Here is a 14843-nt window from a genome sequence, read left to right on the forward strand (position 1 = left end):
CGTCCTCACCGTTCACAGTGGCGACACTGGATGAGTAGGTCCTCTTCTACGTATGGGGCATGACAGATAGGGCAGGTCACCAGGCTAGCACAGGGCCCACAGTGTGTGTAACTATTCTGCCATTCACAGTGGAAGCCAGGGGAAGCGGCCCCACACTGCATACAGGAGACACACCTGTGGGGGCAGAAAGGCAGGACCTTGGCACCAAACGTACCCAAGGCACCTGGAGTCGCCCTCACTGTCAACCAAGCAAAAAGCCTGACCTCCTAAACCCAGCCTCTGTCATTACTCAACATCGTATCAACTTTAACATCTCAGGCCCAGCTTTCTGAAGATCCGTCTCCTTACCACTTGCATTTCCAGCCACCTTTGGGCACGGTGAGCAGTGGGGGGTCCAGGCAGTATGTATGGTAGCTAATGTCACAGTCATCACAGAGCAGCAGGCGTGAGGGGTCAGAGGCCTGGCCACACACCTCACACACAATACACTCCACGCACCGCCAGCCCTTCAGAAGCATCACCTTGGTGATCTGGTATAGAAGATGGGAATTGCTCAGGGTGCCATAGAGAGGAGAGGGCAGAACTTCTCAGGGGAGGGTGCGACTTATATGGATGGGGCTGGAGGAAACCCAATGCACAGATTAGACCTCCATTTTAAACACATGGAGGTTTATGCAGAGCACCCTCACCCCCAAAACAGCAGCTCTGAATTTAGGCTTCCAAGGATCTCTGCTGATCAAAGAACAGCCTCACCCGGCCACTACTCATTACTAGACTGGAATGGTAATCTTTCACCAGCCAACTGCCCAAAATTTAAGATCATGGATATAATTACGTTTACTTCTCTACAATTTTTCTGGAATATTTAGAACCTGCTACTGCTACAAGTTAATGAATGTTAGCAGTGATCAACTTATGAATTAATGTTAATAAAAAAAAAACCCAAAATGGACTATCGTGCTTGGGTCAAGAACACTGCTTTCTCTTTGTGGACATATGCTTATGATTTTACATTTTATCTATAGACTATATCAAGTTTTCTCCTCGCAAAATTGGCCATCATTTACAAGATGGATTAAATTATACCAGAATCATGGCCCATCACAAAGAAACTATAGACAGCCATAACTTCCAAAGTACTTTTCCCCAAGATGAGTTTGATAATCACTGGTGACTGATAAGTAACTTTTATGACCAGTGGCTATCTTAAGAAGCACTGTGGCCAAGATAGTGGCCTACAGTAAGAAATAACTGACCCCATCCCCCAGCCCACACCTCTTGTGCCCTGAACTTACCTTGCTGTTAACACAGTAAGGGTGATAGCACTGAGAGCACTGGGAACAGGCAAGGAGATGGCCCTCTGCTCCCCGGCCAAAGCTGCCACATACCACACACATGTCCTGGGGAAACACGCAGAAACCCAAATGTCTAGGTAGGTCTCTTCATTCCACTTACTCCTGGCCAAATGACTGCCACACTAATGTGAGAGTCAGCAAGTCAGGGAATCAAAACCTCATTCCACAGCATTAGAACACAATAAGCAACCACAAGACCCTACTTTTCCTCCTATTCATCCCACAGGAACTACTTCTTCCTAGGATGCCTTGCTCACCTGATCAGGCAACTTGAATTCATATACCCTGACACAAGTAAAGGTAAGGAGTAATGAAAGTAAGATAAGACAGGGGGTAGACAAAGACTGGTCAGGACGAAGGAGTAACATATGTCACAAAATTCCACCAGCTTCAAGATTATTCAGGTGAATATACATAGCCTCCAAGACTATAAGCTCCAATCATGCAAAGACCATCTGCCTTTTTCACTAGTCTAGCACTAGTAGTTCCTAGCTCAGTGCCAGGCTCAGAAGAGACACTCAAGAAAAATTTTGACGGATGGACAAATGACCAATGTGACTCTGATTCACTGTCTATTTTCTCATTAAGTGTGTATCCCCAGAAGTAGGTCCCTGATTTTCCCCACTGCCCCTACCACCAAAATACACACATCCAATGTTCAGTGTGCCAGGGCTCACTGCTGAGGATGGGACTACACCAGTCAAGTATGGTACCTGCATTAGGACAAATTTGTCTGTATTGGAGAAGAGAACCACGGTATTTTGCATGGTGTCATCATCTTCTTCTTCTTCTTCCTTGCTGGGAGAGCTATCGATATCAGCAACCTTATAGGCAGAGAGTTGTGGTAAGTGAGCCAGATAAATCTGCCCCAACCAAGCTGCTTTCCTCTTTGGTGCTGGGGGACGAAGGTGTGAACCCCTGGCTAAGATTAAGATCAGAAGCCAGGACTCCGAGGCAGAGGAATATCCCAGCTCCCAAACTAGGCCTCAGTCCGATGGCAGAGATTTCAGAGAAGCCTGGGGCCAAGTGGGTAGAAGGAGCACAGACAGCTGGACAGGCCCTAGGCTAGCAGGTAGGTAGACAACAGTGCAGGGACTGGCAGGATTTATAGAGTGTTTAATTTCAAAGGGGTCATCTGAAGCATGTTTTGGGGGATGGGAGGCCTCTCCTTACTACCAGAGTCTCAATGGAAGAAGCAGTTGATTTTAGTCGGGCCCGTCCTCTCCCACGTCCTCCGTGTGCTCCTCCGCGTGGCCGGCGTCTTCCTGGGAAACTACTGCTGCGTCCCTGAGTGAGAGAAAGGGACAATTACCAGAGCAAGTCTAGGGCTAGCGTGTTGGGCCCACAGGCTCAGAAGAATAGAGACAAATGGACAAAGTATGATGGCTGACAAAGCCCAGGAGGGCTAGTCAGGGCAAGGAAAAAAGCCAAGCTCCAGATACTAACGGATAGCTAGTTCTGGCCCATATGAACTCCCCTCTTGCCAGAATAAAGAGTAGCCAGCGGGGTACCATTAAAAAAAAAAAAAAAAAATACTGCCTTAAAGGCTGAGAAACCTGAGTTTTTAGTCTCAATTCTATTACTGAGTAGTTGCAAACCTAAACAAGTTACTTTCCCCCTCCAAGCATCAGTATTCTCCTTAATAAAAAGGCTGCACTAAAGGATCTTAGAGTCTAGGATTCAAGAAGCCAGGTGGGAAGTTATCATGACACAGGGCTGTACCTCTGGATGATGGCATGGATAGCCTCTCACCTGCTTAATGCGGGAACAGGCGGGGGAACTGCGCCGCCTCCCCTTGTCCCCCTCGGCTTTGCCTCCACTGACAGTTGTCCCAGCTTCACACAATAGCGAGTCATCAGTCTCTGGCAGCGAGTCGGTACAGAGCCGCAAGGAGCCCTCATCTCGGGCTGGGCTAACGTCTGTAGACACCCCCAGCTCCATGGACAAGGAGCCACCCCCCTCAGGGTCAGGAGAGCCCAGCAGGGGCTCTGAGCCAGGAAAACTAGCACTGGCATCACCCTGGCTTAGATTGGAGATCTCATTAACGATGTCGGATTTGATGAGAGCAGGTGGGGTGGGGGCCACTGGCGCACGTGGTTCCTCCTGCATCTCACAGGGTGAGCCCTGCCCTGCCTGTTTGCATTCTGGGCCATAGACCTCCATAGGGGTCACAGGGGCCAGCTCCTCAGGGTCCAGGAGCACAGGGGAACCCTTAAGTTCACAAGCCATTGAACTGCCAGGGGTCTGTCCAGCTTCTGGCTGTGAACCAGGAGTGTCAGTCCCATCAAGAGGGGCTGTGTCTTCCCCCAGGCCAGAGAAGTCATCCAGTGCTGGGGCAGGGCTAGGTGCAGGACAGGAAAGGTCTCCCATGGAGGAGGGGAGAGGACTGGTAGGGCTGGGCTCCAGGGCTGGGCACTCGGGTTCTAGAACTTTTTCAGTCTCCATCTCATGAGGCTCAGCCTCATCTGAGACCTCTGCTGTCTTCTCCATGGGACTGAGTGGGGAGGGGACGGACAGAGGCAGAGCAGGAGGGGAGCCCTGGGAAGGAGGGGAGTTTTGGGGAGGCTGGGAAGGCTGAAGGAATAGAGAACACTGAGGGGGAAGAGGCTCCATCAGGATGGGAGAGGCTGGTCCCACTGGGGAGCCTGGAGATGGGGGAAGGATCATAGGGGGTACAGGTTCAGGGTCAGTGCAATTTGCTTCTGGTGGAGGGCTGATGGGTGTCTCTAGGATGGGGGCAGCCAATGGTGACTCAGGGTCACTGTCCCCTTTGGCAGCAAAGGCGTACTCTAACTCCCCTAAAGGAGACAGGGCTGGTGGGGCCACAGCTGTGATAATGGGTGAGAGTGGAGGAGGAAGAGGATCTAGACGGAGAGAGAAAAAAGAAGGTTCTTAGATTAAATGTACCATAAAGAGTAAGACTATTCCAGAGAAAGGGGGCAGTAACAACCCCTTACCTGATGGCATCAGTTGAGGTGACAAAGATGGCTCCCCAGATGGGGACATGGGCAGATCCTCAGGCAGAGGGGATAGAGGTGGCTCCCCAGGCTCAGACAGGGCCGGCTCTCTAAGCAAAGGGGACAAGGATGGCTCCCTAGGTGGGGGTAACAGGGGCAACTCCTCAGGTGCAGGGCACAAGCCTGGCTCCTCAGGGGGCTCCACAGGGTTGGGGGACAGGTGAGATTCTTCAGGCTTGGGGGACAAATGTGGCTCTTCAGCTACAGGGGACAGGCACGGTTCCTCAGGTACAGGGGACAGGCGCGGCTCCTCAGGCCGGGGGGATAGGCGCAGCTCCTCAGGCGCGGGGGACAGGCGTGGCTCCTCAGGCACTGGGAAAAGGCGCGGCTCCTCAGGCGCAGGCAACAGGCGCGGCTCCTCAGACGCGGGGGACAGGCGTGGCTCCTCAGGCGCGGGGGACAGGAGCGGCTCCTGAGGCGCGGGGGACAGGAGCGGCTCCTCAGGTGCGGGGGACAGGAGCGGCTCCTGAGGCGTGGGGGACAGGAGCGGCTCCTCAGTTGTGGGGGACAGGTGCAGCTCCTGAGGCGTGGGGGACAGGCATGGCTCCTCAGGCCGGTGACAGAACTGCAGCTCCTCAGGCTGAGGGCAGAACTGTGACTCCTCAGGTCGGGAGCAGAGACATGGCTCCTCAGGCAGTGGTGACAGGGGTGACTCTTCCAGCGGCAGGGACGTGAGCAAGTTCTCCGGTGATGGGGAAGCAGGTAAGTCTTCAGGTGGCAGGGATGTAGGTGAGTCCTCAGGTGGTGGGGACAAACGGGAAGCCTCAGGTGGAGGAGATGTAGGAGACTCCTCAGGTGGTGGGGACAGGGGAGACTCCTCAGGTGATGGAGATAGGCGTGACACTTCAGGCAGGGGAGACAGGCGTGACACCTCAGGTGGGGGGGACATAGGTGAGTCTTCAGGTGGTGGGGACATAGGTGAGTCCTCAGGCAGTGGAAACAGGCATGATGCTTCAGGTGGTGGGGAGAGAGGAGACTCCTCAGGTGGAGGGGACAGGGGAGACTCTTCAAATGGCGGGAACAGACGAGATGCCTCAGGTGGTGGTGACATAGGTGACTCTTCAGGTGGAGGAGACATGGGTGACTCCTCAGGTGGTGGAGACAGACGAGATGCTTCAGGTGGCGGGGAAGTGGGCAATTCCTCAGGTGGGGGGGACAGAGGAGACTCCTCAAACGGTGGGGACAGGGGTGATGCTTCAGGTGGTGGGGACAGGGGTGTCTCAACTGAGGGGGATGGAGGAGACGCCTCTGGTGGAGAGAAAGGTGACTCTTCAAGTGGAGAAAACGGTAATGATTCAGGTGGGGGAGACAGGGGAGACTCCTCAGGTGGTGGAGAGAGGGGTGATTCCTCAGGCGGTGGGGACAGGCGCGATGCCTCAGGCGGTGGGGATGTGGGTGACTCCTCAGGTGGTGGGGATAGGGGCGACTCCTCAGGTAGGGGCAGCAGTGGCATCTCCTCATTTAGGGGGGCCTCCAACTGGGGCTCAGGTTGGGCCCCTGTTCTCCCTGCAGACATAACACACTGTGTTCCTACCTAGCTCAGCTCTACTCCACAGAAAATGTAGGGTCTTGGGCAAAGTAGGAACTGTCCATTGCCACAGAATAGAAAGGGATTAATTTCAGGGACCCTTAAACCCTACTCACCTAGTGGTGTGGCTTCACATTGCAAGGGCCCCGGTTCCTTGGATTGCATAGAGGTCACATGCCCACCCTTTGGCTGCCCTTGGCGTGCAACGTTCAGAGCATCAGGCTCATCAGTGGGGGTATCACCAGGCTCTGGGGGTGAGAATCTGCAGAGGGTACAGGGGAGCAGGCACTGTGACTCTTAACCAGCTATCAACTCCTAGGAGCACACTGGTGCGAGGCATGAATGTTATGGATTGCACACCCACCTTAGGCTCTCCTCTAACGTCCACCTGGTTAACATGGCTCCTGCCAAGCTCAGTACTTCCAACCCCCTTCCCAGTCTCATCCAGTCCATACCCTTACCTGCTACAGACAGGGGGATGCTGCTCAGCAACAGGACCGATGGGCTGGCCTCCCTGGGCTTTGTGACAGCGGTGACAGAGCGAGTAGTTCTCAAACCATTCCGAGTTGGGATTCAGCTCTGCTGAGCCTGCCCCACAGGCCCGGCATACCCGGCATGCCTAGGGGAAGGAAGAAGGCAAAACAGACATTGGTCGGCCAGCAGAGACTAGAGGGGAGCAGAGGACTTGTCACAGCAGAGAACTCCGGGGATGTTGTAGGAGGCAAAACAGGGAGAAGGCAGAATCAAGGGATATTCACCTTACACTTCCAAGAGTGAGCAGGCAGTTCCTCCATCGGTGGTTTTAGGCAGAAGGTATGGTATCCTTTGTCACATGTCTCACAGACCAGCATCTTAGAGTCATTCCCAGGTTTCCTGCAGGAGCACAGGGCCCATGACAGGGTCCTCCCTATGCTCCTTTTCAACCTTAACCGGTGCTTCACCTAAGGCTTCCTTCCTCCCCTCCCATTCTTACCTGCAGGCTTGGCACACTTTGCATTCGGGGCACTGCCAGCCGGCACGCTTGCGGGCAGTCAGAGCAGTGTCCAGGCAAGCCCCATGATAGTGATGCCCACAGCTGGTACAGAAGAACAGGTCACACAACTCCCCGGGCCCCTCACATACTGCACAACGAGCCTCCTCTGCAGTGGGTAGAGACAGAGAGCACACAGGTCAGTTATGGTTTCTTTGCAAGTCTCAGCAGTGCTGTATAGATAACAGGTATTCCACGGACACAGAATGAACAAATAACAAGCAGTTACTAAATGCCTGCCTAATACATACCAGACACTGTCTAGGCACTGCAGATACAGTGCAAAACAAGACAGGCAAAGCCCCCACACTCACAAAGTTCACACCTATTTTAATAGGGCAGACTGACAATAAATAATTACAGACTTTGACGAGTGCATCGCAGAGTGCGAGAAACCAAGGCTCCCTTGGACTCCCATTTCCCCTGTATCCAAAGGGCAGGGTTTCTCACCCAGATGTGTGGCCCCCTCACTGTGCTCTGGGCATAGCAGCTGCAGTGTCTTCATGGATAAGAAGGAACCGCTGGCAGTCGCGCAGGGGAAGTGGTAAAGCCGTGGACATCCAGGTGAGCGGCAAGGAATGGAGGCACCGAGCCTGGTGCAGTGGGAGCAGCGCTGTCAGGGTGGAGACAAACCCTTAGTGCCAGCCAGCAATGCTTCAGGCACCAGCTCTGCCCCAGTCTGTCCACTGCCTGCCTCCATCCTATCCTGACTCTCCAAAGTCCACCACCTCTGCCTATCCTCTACAAGCCCAGCCCTGCCCTTTGCCTATGCAATCCCCTTGCTCCAGTCCCACCTGGGAGATCCCTGAGAAGATGGCCTTGTCCACACCACATAGTTCTGGGCCCTCCTGCCCCCACACGCCTGCCGACCATGCAGCACACCAATGGTGAGCCCAACAGGGCCCTGTGCAGGTGGGAAGAAGTAAACAGAAAAGTTAACAAAAAGGTGGTCGCTGCCTAGCCCCTACCCTCTTTCCTGCCCAAGGCAGTTACCCCACTTCCCCTCACTTACCTCCAGGTTCTCCTAGATGAGCAGGTGTCAGGCCCTCAGGGAAACCAATCTGTGACAGGTCTTCACTGGGTAGCACTGGTTCACTGGGCACTGGGTCCCCCCCAGGGGACACCACAGGACACCGGGGCCAGTCAAATGGCAACTCAAAGCGCCGTAGCTCCCGCTGCCCATGAAGACTGGGCTCCCCGCAGTTACAGAGAGCACAACGCCGCACTGGACCCCGACTGTGGACACATGAGCATCAGCACCATACCTGGCCCCTGCCAAAGGCAGCCCTGACAACCACATAATTTGGCATGCCAATGCTTCTAAATTACTCGTGTCCCTAAATTCTCCTCCTTAAAAGCCCCATGTTCTCAAATCAAATCCTCAAATGCCCTATATGCTCATTTTCCCCAAACTAGTTACCTGCAGTCCTGGGAAGGCTCCTGAAGCCTGGGATCCCCAGAAGTGGGGACAGAGACCACCCCCACATGTGAGTTGGGAAGGTCTGGCTCAGCGGCGCCTGACTCCTCAGAGGCTGCAGGTCCATCAGCTGAATGAACAGAGCAGCACACATCAGCCATCATTCCTTATTTAATATGAGTACACTCACCAGACCCGTGAGATTATCCAAAACCCTTGGTGGATCACAGTGATAGCATTTTGACTTTTGTCCCAAAGAACAAAGTCCTTCAATTATCTATTAGATAGACTTAGCTCATGCCCTTGTTCCAGGACCAGAAATTAAGGTTTCTAGGAGCAGAAAGCTGCCAGCAAACCCAAAATTTCCCCTACTCACCTGCCGGTTCTGAATCTTTATCCTCACCAGACGGCTTCTGGCTGTCCATCCCTCTCTCCGACTGGGCAGGGCCCTCTCGGGGAGACCTGTCAGTGCCAAAAGAGATATCTATATGTTTAATAAGTCTCCCCACTAAGTACTTTTCCTAGGATCCCAGAAGAAAGACAACTAATGGTACCCAGACCCTGCAGACATCAGAGTAAAGCCATACCTACAATCTCCTGTACTAATGACAAGGAAAGTCATTCTCCTTGACCCTTATCCTACTGCCCATTTCCTCCCCAGATAAATACACAACCTCCTCTCCCATTCTGGTTTCTCAGGGGATCCACTCCCCTTTCCCACCTCCAGCCTCCTCTGCAGAAGTTCCCTGGGCATTAATAGCATCTAAGCAGAAGCATATCCTATCTACATCTACTGCTGCCCTTTGCTGCATCTCTGAGTTCCTGCCTTCCAGTGGGCCCTGTTTTCTGGTCTTCTTCCTCAAGTCTCAAGTCAGCTACCATCCTAGGAGCCTAACAATGCTAAGCCAGGGGTAGTCATAACCCAAGAAATATGAGCCCAGCCCAAATTCCTCTCCCTGAGACAGAGTCTGGGGTCATACAGGAGGTAGAACACACTATTGGAACCAAAGCCCAGCTATAGGTGGATCTCCTCCACCTCCACTGTTTCAACCAGGACATCCTAATCACAACAGAGGAAATTCCCCAATTTTCAATCATTGCCCACCCAAATCCACCTCAGGCCCACCCCCAACCTCCTTCCAGTCCCTGCCCTGACTGAACTCAGGGTCTCACCTACCCTATACGCCTCAGGTTGTTGCCCTTAGCAACGCCAACTGCCCTTCCTCCTCAGATGTCCCCAGTAGTTAACAGAAGTGGGCCTTAAGAGTTACTGAGCATGTGTAACCAGGCCTATGGCTAGGCATGCTGGGAGTTGTAGTCTCAGGAAGCACAGTGCCACTAAGAGGAGTTCTAAACCAGGCAGGACACAGCAAAGCAGAGTAGCTTCCTTCCTTTTCTGTCAAGCAGGGTTTCCACACACTCTATGTGTGAGGTGGGGAGTGGGGGGAAGGGTAACGGTCCCCTCTTCTAAGATATGACTTCTGTACCAGAGCCAAATGAAACATACTAAAGTTATACCTAAGAAGGTGAGACTCACACCTTTGGGTCTAGTTTCTTAGACCTAAGGGAACTAAGCATAGTACAAAAAAGAGAGGCATATAGAATAATAAGACTACCAGAGGTGGGGAGCAGGAAAAGGATCCTACAAAGAAAAATGAAGCAAGGGACAGGTGTCAACAGCTTTTAGCAAGAAGGGCAGGGGCTTAAGCAGAGAAAAACCGTATCTAATGTTCCCAAAGAGGGGGTGGGGGAGGGATCCCTAAAATAGAACCCTAAGTAAAAGTTTGAGAAATTTGTCTGTCACCTTTTCTGTTCCTCTTGTTTAATCAGAGAGACCACATTTACCTTAGGACAACCCCTCTCCCCAAACTGGAAGGAAAATACCCGAGTCCACCCCTTGGGGTTGAGTGACTTGGGCAAATGAGACAAGGAGAACCCTCAAAGGTGCCCAAGATCAGGAAATCAATTGCCTAAAACCACAGTATTATTCCTCCTGAACTCAGACTCCATTTCCAAAGATTGGCAGTGCCCTTCCTGAGACATGTCACAGGAAAGGAAATTATTTTCCTTTATTCCTCTCAGAGTCTACTAGATAGGGAAAGTAAAGCATCCATCCCCAGATTATTTCTTTCCCAAACCTGCCATACCTGAAAGCAAAGCAGGGTGGGCATCTGGCCGGCCCATAGGAAAGTGCTCTAGAACTTCAAGAAGCCATTAGAAACCACCTATGGGAAGTGGGAGCTGGAGGTCAGGGCACCAGCCAGACCCTTCTTCCTAGTCAGTCATTCAAGGCCTGACCATACCTATGAGATCCAAAGGAGCTTCAAGTTTCCTAAATGTTTGCATCTTACTGTATCTTACCATCATTGTCCCCAGAGATTCTCCACCCACTTCGCTCTCAAAGTCGAGGCCAAAGGAATCACAAACAGAAAGAAATAAAAAGCAACAGTGATAATACAGTGGGTGGGAGGAGGACCGCCTCACACAAGGCCAGAGGGACAAATTCCTCTGCCCTCCTCCGAGTGCAGCCCTCTCAGACTGGTAAGTCTGGCCCTGCCCAGGAAGGTACAGAAACCACCTTCAGCCAGCCTGGGAAGACAGAGTACAAACATCCTCCAAAGTCAGAGCCCTGCTGTGCCTATGGAAGATGAAAGATCAAGAAGCAAGGAGCAGAGTATTCTCCAAGCTGTACCAAAAACAATCTAGGGATACCCTCAAGAAGCCTGAGCCCTCAGCCCTTATTTCCCCTCCCCTGAAGTCTAGCACCTTGCACCTCAATGCTGAGTCCTACAGTTATCAGGCCCCTGAACAGAGCTAAACAAATAAAGACAACAGGTTCCCCCTACTCCATCACTCACAGCCAGAAACCACACACACACACAAACACACCAGGGTACACCAGGGGAAAAGACCTCAGCTGGGCTAGGTAGGGTCTAGCCAGGCTTCCTCTGAGGAACTATAGATCCCAGAGAGCAAGTACAGATCTAGGGAGTAAAACTGTGCTGGTTCTACCTAGTCCTAGGCCTAAGAAGCGCAAAGCAGCAAGGAAGAAGGCAGGGACTTATCTCAATCTACTCTCCTCCCTGTCTCCATCCCAGACCAATAGTTTTTAACTCCTTATCCCAGCCAAGGGGGAAATGGAGGCCCCGGAGAGGTGAAAGGCTGAAGTAGGCCCTTGAGTGAACAGCGCTTCAGCAGGACTCAGGACTTCCTGGTTCCCAGACTGAGAATCAAACCACACCTCTCTCCACCCCCATTTTGGGTCAGCCTTTCAGGAAGGATCCAAATGGCAACACTGGCCCTGTAGACCCTCTGGACTGTCCCTGAGTCATCCTGGGGTCGGCCACAGCTAACAAGAAGTCCCTCCCAAGGAAACTGTTTGAGGACAGAGAATAAGAGGAGCCCTCCATAGAAGGCAGGGGCAAAGAGCACGGGTGACAGCTCACCTCACTCCACCATCCTGTGCCACCTCTTACCTCGAAGTTACTACCCATAAATCTCTCAAGGGCAAAGCCTCTATTCTCCCCCTTTCCAAGACCAGGCTCAAAGAGATTGAGTGTGTGTATGTTGGAGCGGGTGGAGTGAGGGAGCAAAATGCACCAGCCAAATCCCTGCTGGGCAGCATGACAGGTGTGAGAGGGGCTGTCCCAGCCCAGGGTCCAGAGGCGTGAGGCTCATGCTGCACCCTTCATGCATGAACATACACACCCCTTTTCCCCAACACCTCTTCCTAGCGCTGGAAACACTGGCTTCCAGCAGAAACAGCTCTAGTCAGGTCATTTCCCCTCCAAAGAGGTACAGGCCACCCTACTGCGCACCTGGGACAGGATCTGAGGACCAGTACACATTCTCTGGTCAGAAAAGGCCTAGGGAGGTCTGGGAGGGGCTTGCAGGATCGGGGGCTCATGGGCAGCCAGCTTTCCACATCAGCTCCGGAGAAAGCGGGAGACAAAAGCCATTTTTTCGCAGCCCACATTCGCAGGGAGCAAATCTCAACAGCCTCCTCTATAATCCCCTGGAGATTATGTCCATTCTGAGAGGACGGGAGGCAAAGCAGGTTAAGACAGCACTAGGCCTTGCTGGGGTCACTTTGCCAAGAGGACTAGCTTCTAGTTGAACAGCAGGGCCAGAACTGCCCCCGGCCCCGCCTCATTCTTGCCCCAGTCACCCCCTTCATCACGCTAGTTAGTTTCCACACACTCTTCGCTTTGCCCAGTGAAAGAAGGCCTGTGAGGGATCCGGGGTTGCTTGAGTTTCCCAGGGACTGCTTTGGGTGCCCGGCTGGGTAGGGCAGCCTTAAAGTCCAACCTGGCAGTAAGTCCGACCTGGCAGTGGTGCCCTCCCCCCATCCCAAGTTGTTCTGTTCCCCAGGCCCACAAGAAACCCTGGGGGAGAAGCAGCAACCTTGGATTGGTGCTGGAATCAGGGCCTGGGTCCTAGTTTAGTCGAGCTCCCCCCAACACAAAAATAAACAGGCAAAGAGGCGATCTGGCCAGGTTCCCAAACTCCGGTGGTTCCCTGAACCCCCAGTCTTTAAAGAGGCACACCCCAAGACACCAGTCCTCAGTTCTGCCCTGGCGACTGGCTCCGGTTCCCTTGACAGACCCTGCCAACGGAACCCTCACCAGTGCTGGCACCCCCTTCTCCAACCTAAGGGCCAGCTCCGGCCAAGACAGTCCATCTGGCTGCGCCCCCAGTCCAACCCTTTCTGGGCCTTGGCCGGGCGGAGTTCACTCACCTCTTCACAGGGCGATCCAGAAATCCTCATCCGAGAACATGGCCAGAGCCCGGGCCGCTCCCCGACCTCCAACCGCCAGAGCGTTCACAGCCGCCCCCCGCACGGGGGGGCCTACGGGGGCCAAGAACGGTAAATCCAGGTCGGAGTGGCCACCCTCCCACCCCCCCAAAAAAAGCAAGAAGCCAAAGGAGGGTTCTCTGTCTTAGGTTCCAGCAGTTTAGGTTTCCATGGACAGCCCCAGGGCGGCGAATCCCGAGTGGACACAAAGAGAGCACCGGTGGCTTTGATCTTGGGCGAGCAACCTCCGCATCCGCGTCGCGGGGCGGCCTCTCAGTCCCAGGGCCCGGCCAGCGCCCCGGCTGCCCGCGCCGGGCTCGGGCAGAACGTCGAGGCTCTCCAGATGGAACGTCGAGGCGCCTCCCCAGCAGCCCGGAAGGAATGCCGCGCCGCCCCGCGCCGGGCCCGGATGGAACGTGAGACCCTCACAGGAGCGCCGAGCACCTCTCCCCGCCCGGGCCGGCGCCCCGGGGCCGCGCGAGCTAAGGCGACACGGAGCCGGCGGGGCCGCGGGGCTGAATCTGACACACACCCAGCGCCGGGTTCCTCGATTCCGAGCGCTCGCCCTTGGCGGCTTCGAGTCCCCCACCTTCTGCTCCCCCCGGGGAAGGGAGGAGGGTAGGTGGGCGAGGAAGAGGAAGGGGCGGGCGGTGCGAGCCCTCTGCCCGCTCCCCGCCGGCCGCTCCAGGCCCTGCGCTCGCCTCCCTTCCCCTTCTAGCTTCAGGAGCTGCCCCGCCCCCGGCCTGGCCGGCTCTGATCGGCGGCACCTCCTCGACCCCCAGCTGGCTATGATCGCGGGGGGCCTAGAGGTACATGGCCCAACCCCGGCTCCCGGCGCCTGGGGGTCAGGAAACTGAGCGGAAAGTGGGGAACGAGGCAGCCATTTGCAACCGGAGAGGAAAGTAGTGCAGCGCGGCGCCGCTACGCCTCCCCCCCCTCCGCCTCCTGTTCGGCCGGTAGGGTGGTTCCTGCGAAGGGGCTATTTCCTGGCCCGGGATCTCGGCAGCGGTCGTGGAGATTCGTGAAGACTCCGGCGCGAGATTCTGGGGGAGCCTTTTACCTGGGGAACCCTACTCGAGAAGGGGAGAAAGGAGAAGACGCGGCCCTATTTTGTGTTGGAGCGGAGCGGCGGAGGGATACGGCCCTCTCGGACGAAAGGCTGTGACTCTGCAGTTCTACGCACACGCTCCAGAATCCCTCCGCCACGAGTTAACCCCGACTGCGCCGGGCCGGCCGCTTTGCAGACACGTGGGAATGAAGCCCCCCTCCTCTCCGCGCTGGCCTTGGAACTGCCTCCTTTACTGCCCAGGCTGTTAAACTAGGACTCCTGCCACTTCCTAATTCCGTTTCCTTGGAGTCATCGGTCCCTGAAACTCCAACTCCTGTGCCTTATCCAGGGGCTATCTTTCCCGGGAGGGGGATGGAAGAAGAGCCAGGAGATTGGCCGCTGCTCTGCATCCTGGGAACTGGAGTCCACAAATGGAGAAAGTGAGGCACGGAGCCTGGTGCTGCAAAGGGTGGGTTCTTGCCACGTTCGGGGGCGCGAAGAAAGCCGGAACGAGTTCATAGTCGTTCCTTCTGGCTTCCAAACCCCCTTGTGAGAGGAAGAAGGACTGTCAGTGGCTCCACAAGTCACCACATACACCGCCCCATCAAAATATGAATGTAGAGCTTCCCTTTTCTGGAAGCCACCCCCCCCCC

General features: G+C 54.5%; 1 protein-coding gene across 1 annotated transcript in view; it reads right to left on the bottom strand.

Annotated features, from left to right (window-relative positions):
• KMT2D (lysine methyltransferase 2D) overlaps positions 1 to 13222 on the bottom strand; it is a 37991-nt gene extending 24769 nt beyond the window's left edge. The window contains exons 1-18 of the mRNA XM_004388287.2: positions 13086 to 13222; positions 8724 to 8809; positions 8351 to 8477; positions 7943 to 8166; positions 7725 to 7834; positions 7381 to 7543; positions 6874 to 7039; positions 6659 to 6773; positions 6362 to 6519; positions 6017 to 6162; positions 4969 to 5878; positions 4313 to 4887; positions 3108 to 4219; positions 2529 to 2642; positions 2069 to 2179; positions 1296 to 1400; positions 349 to 530; positions 10 to 174 (exon numbers count right to left, since the gene is read on the bottom strand). Of these exons, the coding sequence (XP_004388344.1) occupies positions 10 to 174; positions 349 to 530; positions 1296 to 1400; positions 2069 to 2179; positions 2529 to 2642; positions 3108 to 4219; positions 4313 to 4887; positions 4969 to 5878; positions 6017 to 6162; positions 6362 to 6519; positions 6659 to 6773; positions 6874 to 7039; positions 7381 to 7543; positions 7725 to 7834; positions 7943 to 8166; positions 8351 to 8477; positions 8724 to 8772 (4532 nt within the window). The 5' untranslated portion in view covers positions 8773 to 8809; positions 13086 to 13222. The remainder of the gene's footprint in view (positions 1 to 9; positions 175 to 348; positions 531 to 1295; positions 1401 to 2068; positions 2180 to 2528; positions 2643 to 3107; positions 4220 to 4312; positions 4888 to 4968; positions 5879 to 6016; positions 6163 to 6361; positions 6520 to 6658; positions 6774 to 6873; positions 7040 to 7380; positions 7544 to 7724; positions 7835 to 7942; positions 8167 to 8350; positions 8478 to 8723; positions 8810 to 13085) is intronic.
• Between the last annotated feature and the right edge of the window lie 1621 nt (positions 13223 to 14843).

This window comes from Trichechus manatus, unplaced genomic scaffold (assembly GCF_000243295.1).
Source record: "Trichechus manatus latirostris isolate Lorelei unplaced genomic scaffold, TriManLat1.0 scaffold00209, whole genome shotgun sequence".
Classification (NCBI taxonomy): Eukaryota; Metazoa; Chordata; class Mammalia; order Sirenia; family Trichechidae; genus Trichechus; species Trichechus manatus.